This window comes from Cervus canadensis, chromosome 22 (genome assembly GCF_019320065.1).
Source record: "Cervus canadensis isolate Bull #8, Minnesota chromosome 22, ASM1932006v1, whole genome shotgun sequence".
NCBI classification, from domain to species: domain Eukaryota; kingdom Metazoa; phylum Chordata; class Mammalia; order Artiodactyla; family Cervidae; genus Cervus; species Cervus canadensis.
In genome coordinates, this window is record NC_057407.1 from 48,439,719 (window position 1) to 48,465,980 (window position 26,262).

The window sequence follows — 26,262 nt, forward strand, 5'->3', positions numbered from 1 at the left end:
AATTTGCTTCAAATATTCCCATGGGGATGAGGGAGAGGGGTATCTGCATGTGTGATGAGGGTGGGAGGGACATGGTTAGGGAGGCGTGAGGGTATAAGATAGCCACGAGTTATTAATTGCTGACAATGGATATTGGGGGAAGGACAAGAAATCTTATGTAATTTTTATTACTATTTCCACTCTTGCTATATGTTTAAATTTTTCTCTCATAAAAGTTTAAACACCTTGTCCCTCTAACATAAAAAGAGCTATCAAATTTTATCAGTCCAAGACACCTCCTTAAACTTACATAGGGAAGAACGGTTAGAGGGATATAGAATTAACTTTTACCTTCCTCTTCTCTGCCATTTCAAAGAATTAGAAGCTGGATACATGGCATACATTTGTACAACATTATAATTAGTGCTTTCTAGCCATAAAAATATCCTACACTACACACTCTAAAATAAAAGACATATTTCACAGAGATCAGCAAGTCTCTCTGCCAGGCAATTGAAAAGTAATTGTCGACGTGCAGTAAAAATGCTTTATGTATACTTCATATTCAGTTGCACAGAATATTAAAAAGATGTTTACTCAAGAATAGAACTTTAATAAATAAAATGAAACAAAATAAATTTTATTTATCAAGGGAAAAAAAGGAAAGTAACTGACTGTTAAATTGTGGAGAAAGCAAATAAGAGGGCTCCATAAGATATTCTATCTTAGGTAGTAAAAAAAAACCTGGCACGTTATTGTGGCCCATACAAACAGCTATTCTACAACTGTCTGAAATACCACTCTACCAAACAAACAGCATAATATTTAAAAACTTTTCTTTCCTGTACCTATATTTTAATTTACTTGCTATACTATGTATTGGGCTCCCCTGGTAGCTCAGATGGTAAAGAATCTGTCCATACTGTGGGAGACCCAGGTTTGACCCCTGGGTTGGGAGGATTCCCTGGAGAAGGGACTGGCTACCCACTCAAGTATTCTTGCCTGGAGAATTCCACGGACAGAGGTGCCTGGAAAGCCCCAGTTCATGGGGTCGCACAAAGTCGGACATAACTGAGTAATTGCAAAAAATAATATATATCTGAATAAATGTAAGACAACTAAAGAAAGTACTGAACTATGTTATCATGAAAATTTAAGTTACGAATCTCTAGAAACAAAAATTACAGATTTGTCACTATGTATAATGCCTTCTTCATTTCTGCCCTGCAAATTCTTTCTCATCTTTCAACTTTCAAATGCCTCTTATTTTGTGAAGCCTCCTATGGCTGGCCTGAGGGACTAACACATTTCCTATGCTTGTATTTTCTTCTACAAAGCCTTAATTCTTTTGAATTGTTACGTGTATTTTGACATTTTTGTCTCAATACTAAACTACAAATGCTCAGAGAGCAAGAACCCTACAATTTGCCTGACTGATAGTAGAGGCTCAGGGATTGCTTCTTAACCCCTTATGCAGCACTTCTTTCAGTGCAAGAAGACTTCTGAATGTCTCCCCGCAGACAGAAGCCCAAAGAACCAGCTCAACACTGTCTCCTGGAGGCAATTCTTAGATAATGAGAAAATGTTTCTAAAGTGCATTTAATTTAAAAGTACACACAGGTTCCCTGCCAGATTTGTCTTCAATTATGATTTGTTACATCTTTCAATAATCACTTTTAACTGCTGTAAGGTTATACCACAGTTTTATGTGAGGAGAAATGTTATTACCTAAACAAACAAACAAAAACAAAACAAAACAAAATGTAAATAAGATTATCATAGACTTTCAGCCTACTTACCTTATTTTAAATAGTTCTAAAGCCTTCATTTTAAGATTATTAGCATTTTTTTTGCAATAGGATAAGTATTCAATATGAACTGTTTTTACGTACTTATGGAAGTGGACCTCGAAGTTCTTTTTTTTTAAGTCTCCATTACTACTACATGAAGTGTAATATCATTTTATGTTTTTAAAATAAGTTGGTAATAAGTTATCTCTAACTGGGACTCCTGTCTCCCTCTCAGGACTGAAAACAGTGAGGTATAACTGGTAGCCCAGAACCAAGAAGAGACCTCTATTCCTGAGCACCAAGCTAAGGCATCACAAGAACTCTCTGCTGCTTTCTTTTCTAAAACCAAGTTTAGAAGGTAACATAGGGCTGCTACTGGCCACATGCAGACCAAGTCTTTGCTGGCTGCATGAATAAGTATGCGCATGCGTGCTCAGTCGTTCAGCCGTGTTTGACTCTTTGAGACACCCCACGGACTGCAGACCGCAAGGCTCCTCTGTCCGTGAAATTTTTCAGGCAAGAATACTGAAGTGGGTTGCCATTTCCTCCAAGGATCTTTCCAACCCAGGGATCGAACCTGTCTCTTGCATCTCCTGCATTGGCAGGTGTATTCTTTACCACTGAGCCAAGTGGAGAGCCCCATGAGTAAGTACAGAAATGTTCTAATTTCATCACCAGCTGCTTAATAAATTAAACCAATTCTTATTGTTTAAAAAAAAACCTCAGTCCCAGTTCAGTTGGTGTTCATTCTAACACCAAAAGCTATCCTTACTTGGCAATCAAACATCTAAGTTTTAATTTGCTAAATTTATTAATTTAGCAAATTTTCCAAAGTGGAATTATACACAAGATTCAAAATTGTATGAATTCAGTCAACTGAAAGATAAAGAGGTAATTTTTTCCTTTCAAATGTTAAATACACAGAAAACTGGTAGTCTCCCAAAATAAGATACAACTACTTGTTACAGTAGACTCCACCTGCCTACTCAATATTGCTTAATTATGGATTTATATACAATGATTTTTTCATTCCTAAAAATGTGAGTCACATCTCAAAATATTCTTGGCCTCCTACCAATAGAACAGAGATTCCTAGCAATACATACCTCTTTTAGTTAATGAGCAAACATTCCCTAGGGAGGAAAACTTAAGAGTTCATACCAAGTGAAAGTATTCTTTGCTATATTAATGAAAACAGTGTTAAATTTTGTTGCTGTTAAAAGCTAGCAAAACACACACCAGCCATCAGAATTCAGCAGTTTACACTCTGATTTTTTTAGAGCAAGGTTAGCAGCACAGCACTGAAGATGCTTTGAGAGGTGGTCAGTGACAAGCAACATGAGATACGCTTCTAGAATGACCAAATTACTCTGCTTCCCCACACAGGGAATGCAGAAAGCGGTGGAAGGACTCACCACACTTTCAGTCTGGGTTTTAGGCTGCTTGGAGGAATCCAAAGCAAAGATAGTATACTCAGAGAGAAAAGCAGGCTCTGCTATCATCCCGGCTAGGAGCTGTCTCATTCAGGGTAATGAGCAGAGGCATGAACATAAAATAAAGGATGAAAAACAAATCATAAGGGCATGTTGCAAAGTTCTCATCCCACAAGCACGTACAACACGCTAGTGGCCTTGCACCACCACCACTCCACCCACAGAAACAGTGAGTTCCTGGGAAAGTGCAGGGAGATGAGGTGAGCCGTTCTGGACCTCAAAACTCAACTTTAAACAACTGGCTTTTCGACAGACAAATGATATATGCAACAGGCACCATGGCACACAGCACGTCTGGCAATTCAGCACTGAAGTCTACACCAATAAGAACAACTAATGGTAAAGACACAAAGTCTTAAATACTGAGCTGCTCAGAAAAAGACAGCATGGAAATTTATGGGGCAGATAAACACACGAAATTTTAATCATTTATTTGCACTTATATACAGATAGTCTTCTCCAATATATACAGTAGAAAATTTTAAAACAAATGTATAATAAGTTTCAAGGATAAATTCTATTATACTATTGATAGCTCTTTTGATATACATTCTCGTCTGCATAATTTTCTTTCATAAATTGTATACTATATCCCAAAACACTATCATGATTTAGGTGTGTAAGAAATTATAATTAAAATGAACTTTTTGATGGTGGGGGTTACACAAACACACTCAAGTAACAAAATTGCATTTCTAATTATTTTTCTCTACCTAGCCCATTTTGGGGCCTGCTTTTTTTTTTTTTTTGCCCACAATTTTCTGTTCTTTTTCAGGACATTATTATTACTTCATTTATCTTTACTGAAGATACTTGTTTTTCAAAGTCTTGTCCAGACTGCCCTTTTAATTATTTTAATTTCACCTGGAATAAACTGATATATCCCAGTTCCTGCTTTTATTGGTTGCCTTTTTAGCATTTACTTTAGCATTTTCATTTACAGGCTCATTTTCAGGAAGGCATTACCCTTCTCCTTCCCTCTGTGCTCCGTCCCTCCTTATCCAGTCGATCTGACTCCCTGGGACCCAGTTTGGGTTTCCAGCCCCATGGCAACGCAGAGGTTATCACAGACTCAGTCACCGAGCCCACGGGAGGTATGGTTCAGTTCTGGGTCACAGAGCCTCCCTAGAGACAGTAGCTTCTCACAGTGGGCCACAGAGAGCTCTAGGCATCAGCTGGGAAAAGCTTTTCTCAGCCCCCTTTCATGAGTGCCGTGAGCCCCACTTTAGCCTCTGGCCTGTAGCACTAAAACAAATTCTGGCAGCACAGAACCCTTCCTGTCCTTCTCAACCAGCGTTCAAAGAGAAAACTAAGTCCTAATGCCAGCCCTAAGGCATCTGCCAGCTAGCATCCACTGTATGTCATGAATTAGTATATCCCGTATGTACTACTCTATCCTCTTTTAGGAGACAGACCCTAAAAATCTTTGGGGTTTTATTTTTTTGTCACATCACATGGCTTGGGGGATTTTAGTTTCCCAACCAGGGACTGAACCTGGGCCCCAGCAGTGAAAGTGGCGAGTCCTAACCACTGGGCAGCCAGGGAACTTCCAAAAAGCTTAAAACCTTCTAGTAGCTCTACTGTGAAGAGAAGAGGCCCTGTTTCTATCTTCCCAGACACTGTTATATATAGCTGTTGTAGCAACAACTTATTTTTTTGAGTCAAATTTATTTCATTCTTATATGCAATAACATATACATTAGGTACATAATACACTCAGAAAATACAAGAAAAAAACATCCACTACAGCAGTAGTTGAGAAAATATGCAGTACAGACTGTGGTTAAATCATTTTGATCAAATCCAAGATCATGAATTATGGCCCTATTTTGTCTATATGGGTAATTTTACTACACATAAAAACATACAATCTTTAGACAGAAAAGAGCAAAAAAAAAAAAAAGGACAAGGTATCTAAAGTTTCCTGGCTCTAATTAGCACTGAAAAGACCAAGGGTATATAAAGATGGTAAAAGCTAAAAGAAAAAACAAACCCACATATCAAGCCAGAAAACTGGGAAAGTAGCAACACAGATTCAAGGAATTTCTGCTAAGTCTCAGGGCACCTGAGACTTAATAAGACATCAAAGATCAGCCTGCTACCCCAGTTAAAAAGAAAAAGAAAGATCAGCTTGCCACTGCAATCCTGAGGATGCTCAGTTCACTCAGCAAGAGAATGGAGCCAGCTGGCTCATCACTTGTTTGACAGAGAAAAATAGACAGAGAGACTCACATCACTAATTTCAGGCTGAAAGAGGGAAAAGTACTACTGCATTTACAAAATAAAAGGGATTACAAGGCCCTATTTTATCTTAAAATGTCTTATAGTATTACAAGGCCACACTATAAACAACTACGTGCCAACAAACTAGACAACATGATTGACATAAAGTACCAAAATTGATGCAGGAAGAAACACAAACTATTAACAGAACCACAAAAAGTGAAGAGATTGAATTAGTAATCAAAACATTTCTCATAAAGAAAAGCCCAGGATCAGATGGCATCATTAGTAAATTATACCAAACATTTAAAGACTTAATACTAATCTTAAAAAAAAAAATTATATATATATATATATATATATGTATATATATATATATGGGAACACTTCTCAATGCATTTTATGAGACCAATATTTTCCTGACACCAAAATACTGCAGACCAACAGACCAATACCTCCTATGAATACAGACAAAAAAAATCCTTAAAAAAAAAAAAAAAAACCTAGCAAACCCAGCAATATAAATTAAACACCATGAACAAGTGGAACTTATCCTACACAGGGCTGGTTTAACACCTAAAACCAGTTAATACAATACATCATACCAACAAAGTAAAGGACAAGGTCACATGTCAATCTCAAGATGCAAAGAAGGCATCTGACAAAATCCAACACTGCTTAATGGTAAGAACTTTCAACCAACTAGGAACAGAAGGGAACTTCCTCAACATGAGAAAGGGAATATACTAAACACCTTGTTAGCATCATACTCAACGACAAAAAGCCTGAATGCTTCCCCTCTTTCCTTTAAGACTGAATACCTTCTCTCTTCCCTTTAAGACTGAATACCTTCCCTCTTCCCTTTGAGACTGAATGCCTTCGCTCTGAGAGACAAGTACGTCAGCTTTCACTACTGTTCAACTGAAGGTTCTAGCCAGGGAAATTAGGCAAGAAAATGTAATAAAAGACAGCAGATTAAGGGAAGATATAAAACTACCTCTATTTCCAGATGACGTGATCTTCTACAAAGAAAATACTAAATAATCCACTAAAGGGATCACAGAACTAATAAATGAGTTCAGCAAGGTTATAGGATAACAAGATTAGTAATAATTTATAAAAATCCTATTTTTTCTGTAGAATAACAAGAAAACTGAAAATGAAATTAAGAAAACAACTCAATGTATATTAACATTAAAAATAATAAAATATTTGTGAATAAATTTTAACAAAAGTAGTATAAAACTTAAGCTGTGAAAATTATGAAATTTTTTGAAAAAAATAAAGAAGACCTAAATACATGAAGGAGGAGAGGGAAAAGAAAGAGAAAATAGAAAGCTTCCAATTACTTAAATCTGATAAGGATGGCTCAAAAATAAAAGTATAAATCTCTCTCTCTCTTCACAGAGTCAGAGGAAATGTAAATAAAATAAGTATCAGACAACAGGGTATTAATAATGCACTCTGACCAGTAGAATTGATTTAAGGAACGACCAACTGACTTAATATCAGGAAACCTATTAATTTAATTCATGTTTTATCATTAGAGCAAAAGAAAAAATATGAGAACTGAATAGATATCAAAGGCAATCTAACAGACATATTTTCTATTTTGATTAACTGACAGAGGGTAGGTAGGTTATAATCTAACAGTCTAACAAAGAAAAAGCATATCCAGCTTTAAAAGTCAATCCATTTAGGGGCAAAATTAATTCCAAACTTACGAAGAAATATTTCTCACCCATCACTTTGGAAGATAATTCTTAACAATTCCTAAAGAACAACACCTTCAGAAGCCCCGAAACAATAAATTTCAAAAAAATGCTTAGGAACTGTCAAAAGCTGAGAGTATCAGGAATCCCTGTTAGGGGTCATCACATGAAACAGTGAAAATTTTCTGGAAATACAAAGACAACTACTGAGGTAAGAGACGGCATTTTGTTTCTGAAAAATAGCTTAAATCAAGAGAATAAGAAAGAAAAGGGGATATCTTTCTTGAAGCTTGCGAAAGCATCTAGTCCAAAGCAGCCTGATGCTTCATTATTTCTTTCCCTACAGCGTCACTCTTAATATAAAATGTCCTGTCTGTGCTGTTCAAGAGGTGGTGAGTATAGATAAAGCTTTTTCTTTTCTGTACAATAACGATCTTTTGTATGTGATATACAAATTACAAGTATTTTCATATTTCTGAATTCACTTGCCCTTCACAAGAACCCTGTGAGAATGGATATTCATTTCACCATAATTTAAAGCTGAGGCTCTGAGAAGTTAAAAGAAGCTGCCTAAAGCCACACAGCAGGTAGGGATGGAATCCTAGGATCCTTTTACTACCCCAGGCTTGTGCTGCATGTAGAGAAGCAAAAGAGCATACAGGGTATGTGAACAGACATCTACTCACAGAACAGAATCCGCCAAACAACTGAAATACTAAAATCATTCTTTCTATGCATCATTTTTAGCCAAAAAAAAAAAATATATATATATATATGTATGAAAATAAACTGATTTCTAAAGATTAATTTTAAAATATGAAAAATGTGAACAGACGAGTTCCTAGGAAAAGAAGGGACATGCCTACTTTGATCCCCATCTGTGAGGAAGTACCTCCAGAAGACAACAAATCAGAGAGCAGGGGAGGCAAGAAAGTGAAAATTTCATTCCTTCAAAAGTTCAGCAGGCAAAGATAGAGAGAGAGGTAACACCCATGGGGCCCTAATCCACATAAGGCTCCATTTGCTTCCCTCCCCTCTTGACAGGACCTAAGCAGAGTAAGTGAAGCAGGCCATCTTGTCTTCCCAGGCTGCCCCCAGTAACAACTCGGTAAGCACCTACCACATGCACGGCATCACGCGAGGAGAGGAACGTGCCGTGTTACTGGCACGTGTTACTGACACAATCCCAGAAGGAAGGTACTGCTATTCCCATCCTATGCATGAGAAAATCTAAGTCACTGAAAAGTTAACTTTCAAAGATCCTTCAGCCAGCAAAGCCAGACAGTTCCAAAAACCACCCCCTCTCACTCATCTATTCCAGGTATTAAACCAAACAAACATGTTCTCATTTTCTTAGAAAAGTCTTCAGACTGAGCCATAAAAGGAATGCAGGAGTTACACCTGTTGCAATACAGATACACCTTGAAAACATGATGCTCAGTGAAAAAAACCAGATGCAAAAAGTCACGCATTATGTGCATCCACTTATGTGAAGTATCTAGAAGAGGTAACCCGCATTGGTGGTCAGCTGGTGCTGGGAGAAGGGGAGAATGGCTGCTTAAGGAGCAAGCAGTGTCCTTTAGGGCAATGAAAATGTCACGGAGCCAGAGAGATGTGACGGATGCACAGCACTGTGAACGTAATAAATGCCACCTTTAGTTCACTTTAAAATGGTCCATTTTATGTTACAGGAATTTCATCTCAGTAAAAAGAAAAACTAAGAGTGGAGCAGAGGGCAGGAGGGCAGGCAATTCATTTGCCTAGTTAGCCCTTTACGTGATCCTACACTCTATACTGCTCCAAGGTACCCAGCTCCAGAGGCAAAGATTCAACTCCAGCAACACAAAGGGGCAGGAAGCCTGTGCTGAGGGTACTGAGGCTGGGCCTCGGAGCCCCAGGAGAGAGTATCAGGCCACCTGGACAGATTCACCGTCTATGCAGGATGAGAGTCCCAGAGCCCCACAGACCTCCGTGCCAGGGCACATCAACCTACTCCCCTTTGCCTTCAATGTCTACACTCATACAGATGACTTTTTACACCCCTATAAGGAAGCCTGGGGCGTCCCAGGTGGCTCACTGGTAAAGAATCTGCCTACCAACGAAGAGACACAGGTTCGATCCCTGGGTCGGGAAGATCCCCTGGAAAAAGAAATGACAGCCCACTTCAGTATTCTTGCCTGGGAAATCCCATGGACAGAGGAGCCCAGCGGGCTACCTACAGTCCATGGGGCCGCAAAGAGTCATACACGACTTAGCAACAAAGCAAGAACAAGGAAGCCTGAGGCACTGCTACCAGAGACAGACTTCTTTAGATTTACATAAAGTATTTACTAACACGGGAAAACAGACATATTAGGATTCTCCCCAATAGCTGAGAAAAGGCAAAACATTTAATTGACCAGAAATTCAACATAATGAAACCATTCTACTTCTCAAGCTTTCTAGATAACACAGACTTTATGTACCTTCTGGAGAGATTGATAAATATTTGCATTTTGAATTAAATTTCCACATTTTGCTAAAAAGAAACTTGAAACTAAAAGCGAGAATCCCATCACTGACAGAGTATCCTTCACCTCAGAGGTTTAACAAAATGAAAAACCCAGGGAGTTTGGCAGAGCTCTGGTGACTTAAAAGGATAATTTTATATAATGTCCTTTTAATCAGTAATTTGATCATGAAATTTAAAAGTTCCTTATTTATTTCAAAATAAGTTGAACTGAGCTTTACATTTCACTTTGTGATCAAAAATAGATTTTAGAGTTGTTTAAAAAAGCTTAAAAAACAAGGAGACGAAGTGATGATATTGCTTTGGCTGTCAACCAGAAACCATTTCCTAAGCTATACCTATAAGCACAGGAGCTTTAGTGCTGGAATATGGGGAAAATAAAAAATAACCCTTAGCTTACTTAGCCTGCTGTAAAAGAATGCTGAAACCATCCCTTTCAGAAAGGATTATTTTGTAAAGATACATTCAATTTCAATGTTTTAAAGCATCCTAGAAAAAGCAAATCTTTAACAAAAAAAAAGCAATAGTAGCAATCAACAAGTTATTTTCATTGTTTCAACTGTACGTAAGCCAATATACCATAATATCAACCAATATACTAAGTGTAGCAATAATGCCATTAACACTGACTGCAAAAAGTGTTTTTGCTGCTCAATACTCTAGCTTTCATTCAAATTACTTTCACATATAAACTAAATTCAACATTAACTTGAAATCTTAAAGTTAAAAAATGCAATATTGTAAATAATGCATAAGAAAATAAGATCGCAAAGAAAGTATACATATACTTTAGATTCATATATAACTTTGTCAGATTATTTAAATATATACACTAAGGACACAGTATACTATTAACTTTCAATGCAAAAACTACTATGAAGTTTTTATTTTGCTATCAACATCTACTAAATAATGGTTTTCAAAAATTATGTTTTAAAGTAATCCTCATCAAGGCAGTTCGGAAAAAAAATCTTTACAATTTTTAAATTTGCATACACCCTATGACCTAGCAATCCCATTCTTAGAAATCTATCCTACAGAATAACAGCATTGCAAATTATGCATTACATACAATGCTCAGTCCAACACTACTTACAATGTTGAAAAGATTATAAAACTGAATTCATAATACTGAGACTTTTTCCAAACTAATCTATAGCATCAGTGCAATCCCAATTAAATTCTCTATACATGTGTTTTCTTGTTGTTTTGAGTTAGTTTTTGTAAGACTTGAAAATCTGATTCTAAAATTTACATGAAATTTACATGGTAAGGTATAGGAATAACTAAGACTTTCCAGAAGAACAAGGTGGCAGGGCTATGGACCGAACGTTTGGGCCTTAAACCCCAGTGACATCTGGTGATGGTACTTAGAGGCAAAGCCTTTGGGAGGTAGTTAGAGTGAGATGAGGTAAAAAGAGCAGGACCTACCTCTATGACGGGATTACTGCCCTTACAGAAAGTGAAAGGCGGAGAGCGGCCTCCCCACTCCCCCATTTCCCCCTAGGTGCAAGCAACAAAGAAAAGTTATGCAAGGAAATAATGAGAAGGCGTCTGTGTGCCTCTCGGGAAGAGGGTCCTCACCAGATACTGAATCTGTTGGCACCTTGATCTTGGGCTGCCCAACCTCCAGAACTCTGAGAAATAAATGTCTGTTGTTTAAGCCAGCAATCTAAAAATTTTGGTTTTAAAACCAAGACAGGGAAGACCTGCTCTACACTGAAGGCAAGATTTAATATAAAATAGTTATGAAGACAGTGCGAGAACAAGTCAAAGACAAAGCAAGCAGGACAACAGAAAATAGAGCCCAGAAACAAATCCACTCAAATATGGACACAATTTCTGATAGCACAGGAGAGCAGTGTGGAAAGAATGAAACAACTGGATAGCTACAGGGGGAGAACAGTGGTAGTGAAACTTGATCCCTACCTCACACCATGCTGAAAAAACTTATTTCCAAACAGAGTATTAGATTCAAACGTGAAAGGTAAAACTGGATAATACTCTCAAGGAAAAGTAAAGAATACTGTAATAAGAAATGAAGAACACTAGCTATAAAATATAATGTTGATAAATTGGACTACATTACAGCTAAGAACTTCTGTTCAAAGGACACCATTAAGAGAATAAAAGGCAAGGGACAGAAAGGAAATAGATATCTACAAGTCATGTATCCAATTAAAAAAACTCCTATCCATACTGTATAAAAAAGAACTCCTACAAATCAACAAAACAAAGATAAACCAACAGAAAAATGAGCAAGAGCCCGAAATAAGCAGTTCACAAAAGAAGTTATCAATACACAGATGAAAAATGCTCAATCCCATTAGACGAAATATACAGATGGAAACTGCTCAGTCTTGTCAGTCATCAGAGAAATGCAAATTAAAACTACAAAAGAACATTAGATACCCACCAGAATAGCTGAAATTAAAGACAACTTTCATAAACTCCTGGTAGGAAGGTAAAGTTCTACAACTATCCTGAAAAAAACAATAGGCATTAGCTTCTAAAGTGTTAAAACTACATATACCCTTTAACCTAGTGCTTCTCCTCCTATAAGTATATAGCAAAAGAAATGTACAATAATCTTCACAGCAGCATAATTTAAAATAGCCAAAAATTAGGCAACCCACAGGTTTAACTATAAAGTTCATGATAGAAAGCATACTTAAGAGGCCCTATTTAAAAAAAAAAAACAGCAGCAGCATATATCAAAAGGGCAGGACGATGGTACTCTTTTGTAGGGGAGGGAGGAAGCACCACAGTGCTCGCAGTTTTCCTCTTCTTGACGTGGATGGTAGCTACACGGGGACTCACTTCATAAAAATTCACCCATTTGTGCACTTTGTTTTACCCTATTTTCTGAACTTCTGGAACTCTTAAAATCCTTCACAGAAAGAAAAAATGTTGGAAAAAATCGAATCTGAGCTATGGTGCCAGCTGCACGTCACTTGGAATCAGTAGTTACTTCAGTGTTTCCAATCACGAACCTGAAAATACAGGGCTTCTCCCCACATAATGCTGAACAAATTGTTATCACATCATTCTGAAAATATCAAATATTAAAGGCAAAGTATAAAAAAAAAGGCAAAGTATATTATCCTCTCAAATTAAGGTATTTAAAGAAAACACACTTTATAAAAGCAAAATTACTATTAGCAAAAAAAAAAGGTTACTAAAAAAAGATGTAGGAATTAAATAATTGACCTGTCAAAAAAATTTCCCATTTTTTTTAATCAAAAGAAGCATAATAAGCTTCTTGCAAGTTTGTTAAGGAAGAAATTCTAAACTCACCTCTCTGTTGGGTGTACCCTCATCAAATGACTCTGTAAATGAAGACGTCCTGCTCCTGGTTCTCGTTGGTGTTGAAGAACTGGAGGAAGCCTAGATTAAAAGATTATTGCACAAATTAGAAAGACTACACATGTGAGCACACTACCTACTCTATAGTCCTTCCTCACAGCCCTTGCCCAGAGAACCCAGTAAGAGGAAGGAAAAGAGCAAATACATGAAAAACAGAAAAAGGTAAGTGAAACATCATCAGCTAGCAGACCCAGGCTACCCACTGGGTCCTTGGTCTGATTCTGCCACCAACTTGAACTAGGACCTTCACTAAATTAACTTTCTGAGTGATAAAATAAACCTCAAAATAAGGTTGTGATGCTAAAATTATTTTATTAGGGGAGACTGAAACCAGGTGAGAAGTATATGAAAACTTTCTATACTATCTTTGCTATAAATCAAAATTCTTCCAAGTTCACTAAAAATAAGTTTGTCAATTCAATTGTGAAAGTGCCTTCCAGCTCTAATATTCAACGTAATGAACTGTGGAGGTAAATATGTCTCTAGTCAAGGCTCTTACTTTGAGAGTACTGTGCACACCACAGCCCAGTACTGAGATGCTAGTCCATTACTTCTGTGAAGGACTGCATGCATGACTCCTGCAGTCCTTAGTACAAAAACCCGTAGGATAAATTTAAACAAGAAGCTTCAAACTGAAACTAGAGCCTGAGCCCCACTCTAAGGTAAGCTAAAAACAGTCCTAAAAATATAAAACCAATACTTCAAGATGCCCCCTCATCCATAACAAGATAGGTCTTAACTCATCTACACAAAAAAATAACGTCTTGATGTCTTACCCTTCTGTAGTCTGTACAGCACTACATAAATAAAAAGCCTTAGTAAATACTTGTTAAAATAAATGAATGAACAAATGAAACGTCCATCTGTCAAGTTAGTGTGTGCTGCTGTGTCTATGCTGGAACAGAGAGGTCACAAGAAACAGTGTATACACATACATACATATGTACATATTCAGTGTACAATTAAGTCTAACATTTCTAATCAACACAAATGTTCAGTAAATGGTGCTGGGACAAATGGCCATCCATATGGGGAAACAAAATCAGTCAGACTTTTACTTTATACTTAAGCTATATTAAAGATTTAAATGATTTCTGGGACTTTCCTGGCAGTCCAGAGGTTAAAATTCCTCATTTCCACTGCAGGGAAATGCAAATCCCACAGTCCCCTGGTTGGGGAACTAAGAGCTGAATAAAACAGGTTTTTATGTCAGAAGCAGAAATCAAAAGGAATAGTTTAATTGGGAGGAGGGGAAAACATCAACAAAATGTGACATAAGTTAAATAAACCTTTTTTCTAAAAAGCTCTTATAAGGACTTAAGTCCAAACTCCAAAAACTCACCAACCTAGTCTTCTTTTCATCTAGGGCAGGTGACCTGAGCTCCCCCAGTGAACATACCCACATGAGACTCTGAGTCATATATGGGCGGTATGAGAAAACAGACATGCAAAATTAATCAAGCTCATCAGCTGGTGAGCGTGGAGACACAGAGCTTCCTGCACGCATACATAAGGGCTGTGCATGTGAGATGCAATGTGCCAAACTGAGGCAGCTGCAACATTATTAGTGTGGTCCCCCAGCTTGGCTGGGCAGAGCCATCAGCCCAGACTTTCAGGCCCTCCTGAAAATTCTCTAAGTCACCAACTATTTATTCATTAATAGAACTCTTCTCTGCTTAACTAGCTGGACTGAGTTCTGTTGCTTATAACTTAAAATTCCAGCACACACATACCTTCTAAAAGATGAACCAGAAAAATCAACACATGATAGAAGGAATGAGCTATGTGCAGAAGTCACCTTAAGGGATAAGATATCCCTTCTCAACCAAGACAAAAAAACAGGAACAGTAAGGCCTCAAAATCTTAAACAGCAAAATAGTTGAATGTGGGGTACTCTTTCTACCCCCTTCTGATGTCTATGTCAGAAGCTTTCTCTATCTCCTTTATACTTTAATAAAACTGTATTGCACCAAAAAAAAAAAAAAAAAAATAGTTGAATGTGAAATAAAGTTGAAGCCTTATCAATATTTTAGAAGGCAAAAGAGAAAAGGAAAGATATACCCATTTGAATGCAGAGTTCCAAAGAATAGCAAGAAGAGATAAGAAAGCCCTCCTCAGTGATCAATGCAAAGAAACAGAGAAAACAATAGAATAGGAAAGTCTAGAGATCTCTTCAAGAAAATTGGAGATACCAATGGAACTTTTCATGCAAAGATGGGCAAAATAAAGGACAAAAATGGTATGGACCTAACAGAAGCAGAAGATATTAAGAAGAGGAGGCAAGAATACACAGAAGAACTATACAAAAAAGATCTTCATGACCCAGATAATCACGATGGTGTGATCACTCACCTAGAGTCAGATATCCTGGAGTGTGAAGTCAAGTGGGCCTTAGGAAGCATCACTAGAAACAAAGCTAGTGGAAGTGATGGAATTACAGTTGAACTATTTCAAATCCTAAAAGATGATGCTGTGAAAGTGCTACACTCAATATGCCAGCAAATTTAGAAAACTCAGCAGTGGCCACAGGACTGGAAAAGGTCAGTTTTCATTCCAATCCCAAAGAAAGGGAAAGGGAAGTCGCTCAGTCATGTCCAACTCTTTGTGATCCCATGGACTGTAGCCTACCAGGGTCCTCTGTCCATGGGATTTTACAGGCAAGACTACTGGAGTGGACTGTCATTTCCTTCTCCAATCCCAAAGAAAGGCAATGCCAAAGAATGCTCAAACTACCACACAATTGCATTCATCTCACATGCTAGCAAAGTAATGCTCAAAATTCTCCAAGCCAGGCTTCAACAGTACATGAACCATGAACTTCCAGATGTTCAAGGGATTTAGAAATTGTGAGAGGACTTAGAAAAGGGAGAGTAACAGAGATCAAATGGCCAACATCCATCGGATCATCAAAAAAGCAAGAGAGTTCCAGAAAAATATCTACTTCTGCTTTATTGACTAAGCCAAAACCTTATTGTATGGGCCACAACAAACTCTGGAAAATTCTGAAAGAGATGGGAATACCAGACCACCTGACCTGCCTCTTGAGAAATCTGTATGTAGGTCAAGAAGCAACAGTTAGAACTGGACATGCAACAACAGACTGGTCCCAAATTGGTAAAGGAGTGAATCAAGGCTGTATATTGTCACCCTGCTTATTTAACTTATATGCAGAGTACATGATGAGAAATGCTGGACTGGATGAAGCACAAGCTGGAATCAAGACTGCCAGGAGAAATATCAATAACCTCGGATATGCAGATGACACTACCCTTATGGCAGAAAGCGAAGAAGAACTAAAGAGCCTCTTGATGAAAATGAAAGAGGAGAGTGAAAAAGTTGGCTTAAAGCTCAACATTCAGAAAACTAGTATCATGGCATCTGGTCCCATCACTTCATAGCTAATAGATGGGAAAACAGTGGGAATAGTGACAGACTATATTTCCTTGAGCTCCAAAATCACTGCAGGTGGTGATTGCAGCCATGAAATTTAAAAAACGCTTGTTCCTTGGAAAGAAAGTTATGATCAACCTAGACAGCATATTGAAAAGCAGAGACATTACTTTGCCAACAAAGGTCCATCTAATCAAACCTATGGTTTTCCAGTAGTCATGTATGGATGTGAGAGTTGGACTATAAAGAAAGCTGAGCGCCAAAGAATTGATGCTTTTGAACTGTGGTGTTGGAGAAGACTCTTGAGAGTCCCTTGGACTGCAAGGAAATCCAACCAGTCAACCCTAAAGGAAACCAGTCCTGAATATTCATTGGAAGGACTGATGCTGAAGCTGAAACTCCAATACTCTGGCCACCTTACACAAAGAACTGACTCATTTGAAAAGACCCTGATGCTGGGAAAGAGTGAAGGTGGGAGGAGAAGGGGACAACAGAGGATGAAACAGCTGGATGGCATCACCGACTCAATGGACATGAGTTTGAGTAAACTCTGGGAGTTGGTGATGGACAGGGAGGCCTGGTGTGCTGCAGTCCATGGGGTTGCAAAAAGTTGGACACAACTGAGCGACTGAACTGAGCTGAGAAAACATACGTGTGCTTTTGTGTGCTTAGTCACTCAGTCGTGTCTGACTCTCGTGGCCCATGGACTGTAGCCCTGCCAGGCTCCTCTGTCCATGGAATTCTCCAGGCAAGAATACTGGAGCGGGTTGCCATTTCCTTCTCCAGGGGATCTTCCTGAACCAGGGATCCAACCCAAATTTTCTTATGTTTCCGGCACTGGCAGGTAGATTCTTTACCACCAGCATCACCTGGGAAGACCCCAAAAAATGTATGACTAGAAGCCAAAATTGTGTTTAGAAAATGGGAAAGGAAAGCAATCACTGGACAGTGTTTATCTAGGAGTGAAACTAAATCACAAATATTCAGAACACTTCAGAAATAATTCTCACTGAGGTTGAGGGAAATGTAATAACCCTTCCCACCCAAAGCCATGAATTTCAACTCATAGTTCAAAGACTCTAGATGTTTCAAACACTACCAATATGACTGGGAGAAGCTCCATTTATATCTCCTTTTATATGGTTATATGTAGTATCTCCTTTAATAAAAGGGCTACTGAGAGGGCAAAAGTTAGGAAAGTAATTAGTTTTACTAGGCCACAGAGGTAACTCTTAGCCAACCCTCTCTGCCATGATTCCAACATCTCAAAAAAATTAGGAGGTTAATAATTCAGCTTTCCAAACACCCAGATGCCAAGAAAGGGCTACTCCAGACAAGGGCTTCCAAATCACTTGAAAAGTGCACCTCTACTGTGAAACTTTTTAATTGGCACTATGAGAAAACATAGTGGCTCATAGTGGCTCAGACGGTAAAAGCGTCTGCCTACAATGCAGAAGACCTGGGTTCGTTCCCTGGGTTGGGAAGGTCCACTGGAGAAGGAAATGGCAACAGACTCCAGTACTCTTGCCTGGAAAATCCCATGGATGCAGGAGCCTGATAGGCTACAGTCCATGGGGTCACAAAGAGTCGGACACGACTGAGTGACTTCACTTTCACTTTCACTTATGTTTTCTCATATGAGCCTAATCTTTAACTGGAGCCTCATCAACTCTGGAAAAGTCAGCAAAATCAAATGTTGGGGTTTATGAAGTTAAAGTATAGATTCTAAGATACACTGCTGCTGCTGCTGCTAAGTCGCTTCAGTCATGTCCGACTCTATGTGACCCCAGAGACAGCAGCCCACCAGGCTCCTCTGTCCCTGGGATTCTCCAGGCAAGAACACTGGAGTGGGCTGCCATTTCCTTCTCCAATGCATGAAAGTGAAAAGTGAAAGGGAAGTCACTCAGTCGTGTCCAACTCTTCGTGATCCCATGGACTGCAGCCTACCAGGCTCCTCCGTCCATGGGATTTTCCTGCCCTCAGAAAAGTAGTACCACATGGCCAAGCTTGGCCTGATGGTTGTAGGTCTTCCTCTGGAGTTGCAAAAGTAAGAATCACATGAGGGAATGGATGTGACTGCAAAGTATGAAAATATACAAAAAAAAAAAAAACTAGCTGTACTTGAGTATTTATCCCAAAGTCTTGCATCTTTAACAGCTATCCTCACTTTAAAATATATAGGAAAAATAAAATGAAATAAAATAAAATATATAGCGATTTACATTCCTTCAAACTAAATTTCATCTAAATAATTCTTACAGCCATGAGAAATCTGAAGACAGATTTCTAAGCTGTTTGTCAAGAAGCCTGATGGTTATATCCAGGCTCACAATATTTTTATTGCCAACTGATTATTTATTGACCATAGTCCTCGACTTCACTATAAGAAAAAAAAAATTTTAGTCACCGTGGTACTCAGAATTCGAAGATGACCCAAAATCACCCTCGCCTTGCAAATACGAGATATCATTGCCCTGATGATCTTCCCTTTCAGAGCGAAAAGGATTTTGCAGGTGTATTTAAGATTACTACTCAGCTGACCATAAGTCAACTCAGAGAAAGGAGACTATCTGAATGGGACCAACCTAATTACACAAGCCCTTTAAATGAGTCCAGTGTGCAGCAGTGGGGCAGAAAGCAGAGGCATGTACTCCTGCAATCCTGAAGGAAAGCAAAGGCCTGTGAGGGTCAAACGGTGGGGAACTGTGGGCAGTGCTAGGAGCAAAAGACAGTAAGAAATAAGGACCTCTGTCCCACAACCATATGAGCATGGATGAGGATCCTCATCACCAGATGAGAACACAATTTGGACAACTTGATCTTAGTCTTGTGAGACCCCGAGCAGAGAAGTCAATCATGCCACGCCAGACTTCTGATGTACATACTATGAAACAGTAACTGGGTTATTAGGCAGCAAGGTTGTGGTAATGTGTTACTCAACAGCAGGAAACTAATGCAGTCACCTTTAGGAACAGTAAGCCCTGAACACCATGACTTTTCAAGACTCTGCTTTTTCAAGACCCACTCAAGACTCTGCTCAGATGTCACTCTGATCCCCTCACGCTGTCTCCACCTCTCATCTTCATGGTACAGAGACCACATCTTCCCTTCAAGGCAAAAGTGACCCCAGCACAGCACCTTAGCAGGTTCTGTGAAATGAAGCACCTTATAGTAACAAACGCTTTCAAATACCTTCTCTTTAGATTCTCACAAGCCATCTGAACAGTAGGAGGACAGTCATCCCTAATTTCCTGACAAGAAAGTGAAAAGCTGAGAATGCTTGTGTGGCTGGATCAGGGTGCACACTACAAGATCTGGGCTAGCACGCAGGTCTTCTGAGTCCCTCATTTGCTTCCCCAGTACTCTTTGGATCATTGTTTCTCAAAATTTTTTCACTGGGACCAGCAGTTAAACAACAATAACATTCTTTTTGCACAGACACTTCTAAAACAAAAGTTTTATAGAATCTTAATCTTTACAACATAAGATGCCACATTTTGACCCAAAATATTCCTTCATTTAAAAAAAAAAGCTGATCCCAATCCTCTGATTCCACAACCCACCCGGAACTGCTTTCTCCATACCATACTGTCTGAGTAAGAAAAATGTTGATAAACATAGCCACTAACTCTTAAATCTCGATTACATCAAATGTATCTAGTATATTTTTACTGTACCAAAAAATTAGACATTGAAAAGCATTAATCTTAGGCTGAACAGCACACTCTAAAGATAACAACACAAACTTTAGATATTCGTATTACTGAGAAATTCTATGTTAGTCAAAACTATGTTAATCAAAGTTTATTCCATTGGGGCTCTATTATCTGAGAGTTTTCCTATAAAGAGCTACTGTATTCAAGACAGCTGAACTGTCAGATAGATACAGATATCTAAAGTTATAAATTCAAGATGGTTAAATCTTACTGATACCTGAAGCGGTTTGGCAGTAACAATAAGGTTTAACCATTTTGAATCTATACCTTTCTGAAATCAACTGATTCTAGTTTTCAAAGATTAAAGGAAACTAAACTTAATTTAACATTTTTTAGGTCAGTTGTCATTTCTATGAATACCTACTTGTAGTATATCTTCTCCATCTGTTTTAGCCTGCTATTAGTTTAGAAACTAGATAACTACATCTAATAGAATTACAGGCAAAATAAACATAAGAAAATTCAAAATGAGGAATTTTTTTAAAACTGTCCTTATGAATAACTTACATTAACTATGGAATATGAAGTCAGTGACATTAAAATTTTGGCTGCCCAGAAGCCTTTTGACACTACTTACTACTCACATGATACCCCAAGTAGATGAATGGCATTCTTACACAAGCCTAGCATCTGGCTTCATTTCTCCCTGCCACACCCACGAGTAACCAAATCATAGCAAGGACACAGCCACAGACTCCTCCTCACCACGTACTCGTGAAAGTCTCTGCCAATCTATCTGACACCCCAGCTATAAAGGAATGGCCAAAGTAACCTGGAGTTAATATGTCACATAAACCTTTATCTACTAGTTACCAAAATTATTAGAACTTTCCATCATGTCTTTAGTAAAGTACCTTCTACATCCTGTCGTCTAAACAGTAGTGCCGGAAATGAAATATTGCTGCTTATGTTATAAATGTTCACCTCTCAAAAATAGTCCTTTAATATAGAGAAGTCCACTCATTCAAAAGTAATTTAAGGAGACTTCTAGTTAAAAACATGATAGGTGGACCAAAGTTTCTTATTTTTCTCTTCCTTGAAAAGAGTTGGGGTATCCCTGGTGGCTCAGTTAGTAAAGAATCGACCTGCGATGCAGGAGACCTGGATTCAATCCCTGGGTGAGGAAGATTCCCTGGAGAAGGAAATGGCAACCCACTCCAGCATGCTTGCCATGGGAAATCCCATGGACAGAAGAGAAGAGCCTGGAGGGCTACAGTCCATGGGGTTGCAAGAGTTGGACATGACTTAGCAACTAAACCACCACCCAAAGAGTTAAATTTCAACCAATTTTCAGAAAAATCGGTGTGAACAAAAGAATACTAAAGTGATTGTACAGCTGAGGACACTACAATCCCAGGGAGGGGACACTGATAAGAAACAAGCCTATTTTCATCTCCAGAGCCCTAAAAAGATTTAAGACTTCAAAGTTACAATACAAGTTATAACGAAGAAGTTAAGAGGCAGGACCAAAATCAAAAAATTGGTTGAAAGATCCCCATGTCCCTTGTCCCACCTTACATAGCCTCTGAAAAACCAAAGGTTTATTTTTCTGGAGCCATTGAGGCTCAAACTGGATGAAGCCAAGCACAGTAAGACAGGAGTGAAGGGCAAAGTGTGTGACTAAACCTAGAGGGATTACAGGTGATATTCTGCACAGTGAACAGTGGAACCTCCAGCACACTGCTTCTGAAGCAGCCAGGCTTATAACCTGGCAGCCCTTGCCCAAAAACCAAAAGGCTTCACTGGAGAAATCAAATGACATCTTAAAGATCTCAGGTTATCAAGAGGTAGATATTTCTCCCAATAATAAAACCAATTTGCAGCCTATCACCCAGCAGGGAGTCCCAGCGTTGATCACATGACACTTCCAGATAGCATCAGATTTTTAGTGTCTCGCCTTTAAATATGGATACCCCAGAGCAATCAGTAAAGAAAATTTCCAATGTAAGAGCCAACGACAACAAAATCCACAAAAAATAAATAAATAAATAAAAGAAAACTTCAAAACAAAAGGGAAAAAATCAGAGCTATAAAAGATATATCAGAGGACTTCTCTGGTGGCCCAGTGGCTGGGACTCCACACTCCTAATTAAAGGGACCCAAGTCTGATCCCTGGTCAGAGAGCTGGATCCCACATGCTGCAATTAAAAATCCCACATGCCACAAGTAAGACCTGGGGTGCAGCCAAAATAAATAAATTTTTTTTAATGTTAACGATAAATCAGTATTAGCAAGAGCAATGCTATGAAAAAGCAAAAGACAGTAAGAAATAGCCTTTGGAAAATTTAAAAACAGAATAGGAAAAATTAAAAATTCAACTGAAAATTAACATTGTAGATTTAACTTCAAAAAATAAAGAAAACAAAAAACTCATTGAAGAGTTAGATAAAATTGAAGCAAACTCTCAAAAATAGGACAAAAAAGGAACTTCCCTGTGGTCCAGTGTTAAGACCCCACACTTCCAGTGCAAATAGAACAAAAAACAAATAAATAAATTAAAATAGACCATGAAGGGTAAAAAATAATAAATAAGAGAATCTATCCTGAAGGTACAAAAACTAACTGGTCTTCCAGAATAGAAGAGAAAAAACAAAGGAGAGGGAATTATCAAAGAAATACTATCTAAAAGTTTCCAAGAACTAAAGCACAGGAGTCACCATACTTAGTGAAGCACAATGCAAAAATAAATCTACACAAAGGCATGTGCACCATAAAATTTCAGAAAACAAGAGAAGATCCTAAAGTCTCCAGAAAGAACACGGAGGACAGAGCTGGAGGCTGGAGTAGACAGTGCGCTTTGTTTTGTTTTGTTTTGTTTTGTTTTAGCGTAACAGTCTTTCAGCAGTGCTTTATCTTTTAAAACTACAGAATGTATCACTTTGATAAAAATAAAAGTAAAATTTCATTTTAAATTTTTATTTAAAAATCATAAGTATCTAGTATATCCAGTAAAAGGTACCCTATATAATTTAAAAGCATAATACACAGATTAAAAGATGATCTATTTCTCATCCTAAATTTCATCCAACAGTTGATAACAAATCATAAGTGAACTGATGTTATTCCCAATATTTTAGACGCTGGCTACTGTTAACATCGTCCACGCTAACTTAGTCAAATAATTCTATAAAATAAATAAAATGGAAAAATCAGACATCTTTACTAATCTAAGAAACATGCATTTGTTAAGAATTCATAATTTGAAAGACAAATATTTAAGATAAATGCATGTTTATGCCAAGAGTGGTAATTAGGTTTCCAGTACAAGAATGCAGACTGAACTCTGTTTACTTCTCCTCCTCCCAAAAACCCATTGAAATGAAGGTTTAAAAAAAAAGCAGAAAAGCAGATAAACTAAAACTCTAGAACAAGAGAGGGAAAATCATAAGTAAAAAGAAAACAAATTTTTGAAGAATAAAGGCAAAAGGATTCAAATTGGTGGGGAAGTCAGGGCAATTGGGCCATAACTCCAAACATACACAAACGGCGGCTCTGGGAGAGCAAAAGGTACTTCTTGCAACAGGGGGAAAAAATCAGTTTTATACACTAGAACGGGAGATTACTACTCTCAGGAATGTGTCTCAGGTCTGTGAAACAAACAGGTACATGGGGTCAGCCTCCTTCAACCCAAACACTTCTCCAGACAAAAGAAACAGCCAAATACAAGGAGCAACACCTTGGAGGCGTCAGTGCTCCAATTGCAGAGGCTGGCACCATAAAGCAGGGTAACACACCCCAGTTTCACCACAGCAATCCCAGTCCTGCCCAGTCCACGTCAGTTTAAGTTTCAAGATAATTACCAGTGTCCCCATTCATTAAGAATGTTTGGATAATAAATCACCCACCTGGTCTTCATAAATATAAATGAACAACTAATAACAACAAGACATTTTTCTCAAAAAAAGAAAAACAATGTGACCAGTATGAATACATATAACAACCTAGAACAATCTGATAAATCAAGGAACAGACTTTAAATATGTATGTATATATAATACATAACATCCTGGGAGAGTTTTGAGAAGCTCTAGCTTCCATTAAACCAAAAGCTGCTGCTAAAAAAAAAAACAAACTGCAAGTACTGTGGGGTTAAGAGAATGGGCTTTAGAGCAAGACTGCCTGGGTTCATATCTCAGCTTTATCACTGAGTTGTATGGTACTAGCTGTCTACACAGACAAGTTATTTAATCTCCCTTGGCCTCAATTTCTTATCTGTAAAATAAGGATAATACAAATCCACACTTTTATTATTTCATGTATTAATTTAGATAATACATGCAATGCACCAAGAAAACACTTAGGTAAAAGTAACTACCCAAGGTTGACTAGTGTTAATTTGTGGAAATTAAATGTGATGACTAGAATAAATTCAATAGAAGCAGTTGAAATAAAAATCTGAAATCTTTCAAAGCAATAGAATAAAGGGAAAAGAGGAATATATCAAAAGAGGGGAAAAGGATATACAGAGAATTTATTTTTAAAAAAGATTAATAAGATTTAAAAAAGAAAGAAAAGGGGGAGACTAAAAAAAAAACAAAGAAGAAAACTAGAAATTTTTTAGCATCAAGGAAAAAGAAAAGATTCAAGGATCAAGTTAACCACCAATACAGCAAAGAACAAGTTTGAATTAGATTTTTCATTTGCACACAGGATGCTAGAAGATAAGGGAGAAATAAAGCCAACAGCCTGAGGGAAATTTTTCAACCTAGAATTTTATAGCTAGTCAAGTAAATGTTCACGTAAATGAAAACATCTTCCTAATATTTTGTGATTTAGGAGGTAAAGAAACTAAATGGTTAGTTAAAATCCTGTATTTTTAAGGACCTTTATCAACACATTAACTGAAGTTCTACCTCAAAGTTTCCAGCCTTGCTTTCTCACCTGGGCCCAGGAGGATGCCTCTGAATTTGCTCACAGCTTCGGTGGGATGTAAAGTTATATATAATTTGCAAACACGTCTTAAGGTCTCTGAATATCACAATAAGCTCAAGAGACAAAGCTTCTCTCAGAAGTTTTTCCTTCAGTTTTTCCTACCAAACTAACAGGCAGATGAAAGAACTTTGTATGGCCCTTACCTGTTCAAGTTTCACACAGATTTTTTAAATCACATAAACAAGAATTGTCTATTACTTAAAATGCAAGAACTTAATGTATATCCTATATAAAGCAATAGAAATAGCTACTAATCATTCCTTAATCAAAACACAGATTTATAAACACTCAAGACACTCTGATTCTTCTGATCTAAATGTTTCTCTCTGGGAGCTATGCTTTTTAGATTGAGGAAAATTATTTTGCCAAGTGATGTTTATAAAAAAACTATGTTCCTTCAGAAAGGGACTCTCTTCCCTGTTTGCGAAATTTCTTTTTATTCCTATTACACAAACTATTATTTTGAGACCCCACTCTAAAAAAATTATAATCCTGCAAATTTGGGGTGAGCCCACATTGTTTTGTTTTATTATTGTGGTAAAGTATATGCAACATTAAAGTTACCATTTTAAACATTTGTAGGTGGACAGTTCAGTGATATTAATTATACTCATACTGTTGGGCAACCATCACCACTATCCATCTCCAGAACTTCTTCATCCTCCCAAATTGAAACTCTATCCTCATTAAACGATAATTCCTCATTTCCCCCTCCTCTCTTCAGCCACAGACAACCACTGTTCTATTTTTTGCCTCTATGATCTTGACTAATCTAGGTACCTCACACAAGTGGAATCATGTAATAGTCCATTTGTGCCAGTGCTTTTTATAATTTTTAAGTTTTAGTAATATCTGAAAAGGGCTGCAAATGTTAAAAAATATTTTTTATTCACAGCACTATATACATCCTAAGAAATTAGAAAGTATCCTATATTACTCTTGAATAATTTTTATCAAATTTATTCTAAGGATTTTAAAAATCTAAGTATTGATATTTGTTGTTAAAAAATTAAGTGAAACTTGCTTTGAAATTGTTTAATTTTATTTTTAAAGTCAGAGTTGACCAAATGTTTAGTTAAAATAATATTTGCCAAAGAAGGGCTCAAATAATCTCAGCTCCAAAGAGAAGTGACTGGGGACTAGAAAACAGTG

General features: G+C 37.6%; 1 protein-coding gene across 5 annotated transcripts in view; it reads right to left on the bottom strand.

Moving 5' to 3' along the window:
* The window catches only part of GOLGA4 (golgin A4), a 112,631-nt gene that overhangs the window by 83,012 nt on the left and 3,357 nt on the right, over window positions 1-26,262 (bottom strand). For 3 of the 5 annotated variants that reach the window (XM_043441856.1, XM_043441855.1, XM_043441854.1), the window contains exons 2-3: window positions 13,004-13,093; window positions 3,185-3,283 (exon numbers count right to left, since the gene is read on the bottom strand). In XM_043441856.1, coding sequence (XP_043297791.1) covers window positions 3,185-3,283; window positions 13,004-13,093 — 189 coding nt within the window. The remainder of the gene's footprint in view (window positions 1-3,184; window positions 3,284-13,003; window positions 13,094-26,262) is intronic. The other 2 variants (XM_043441858.1, XM_043441857.1) reach the window with 1 other exon arrangement.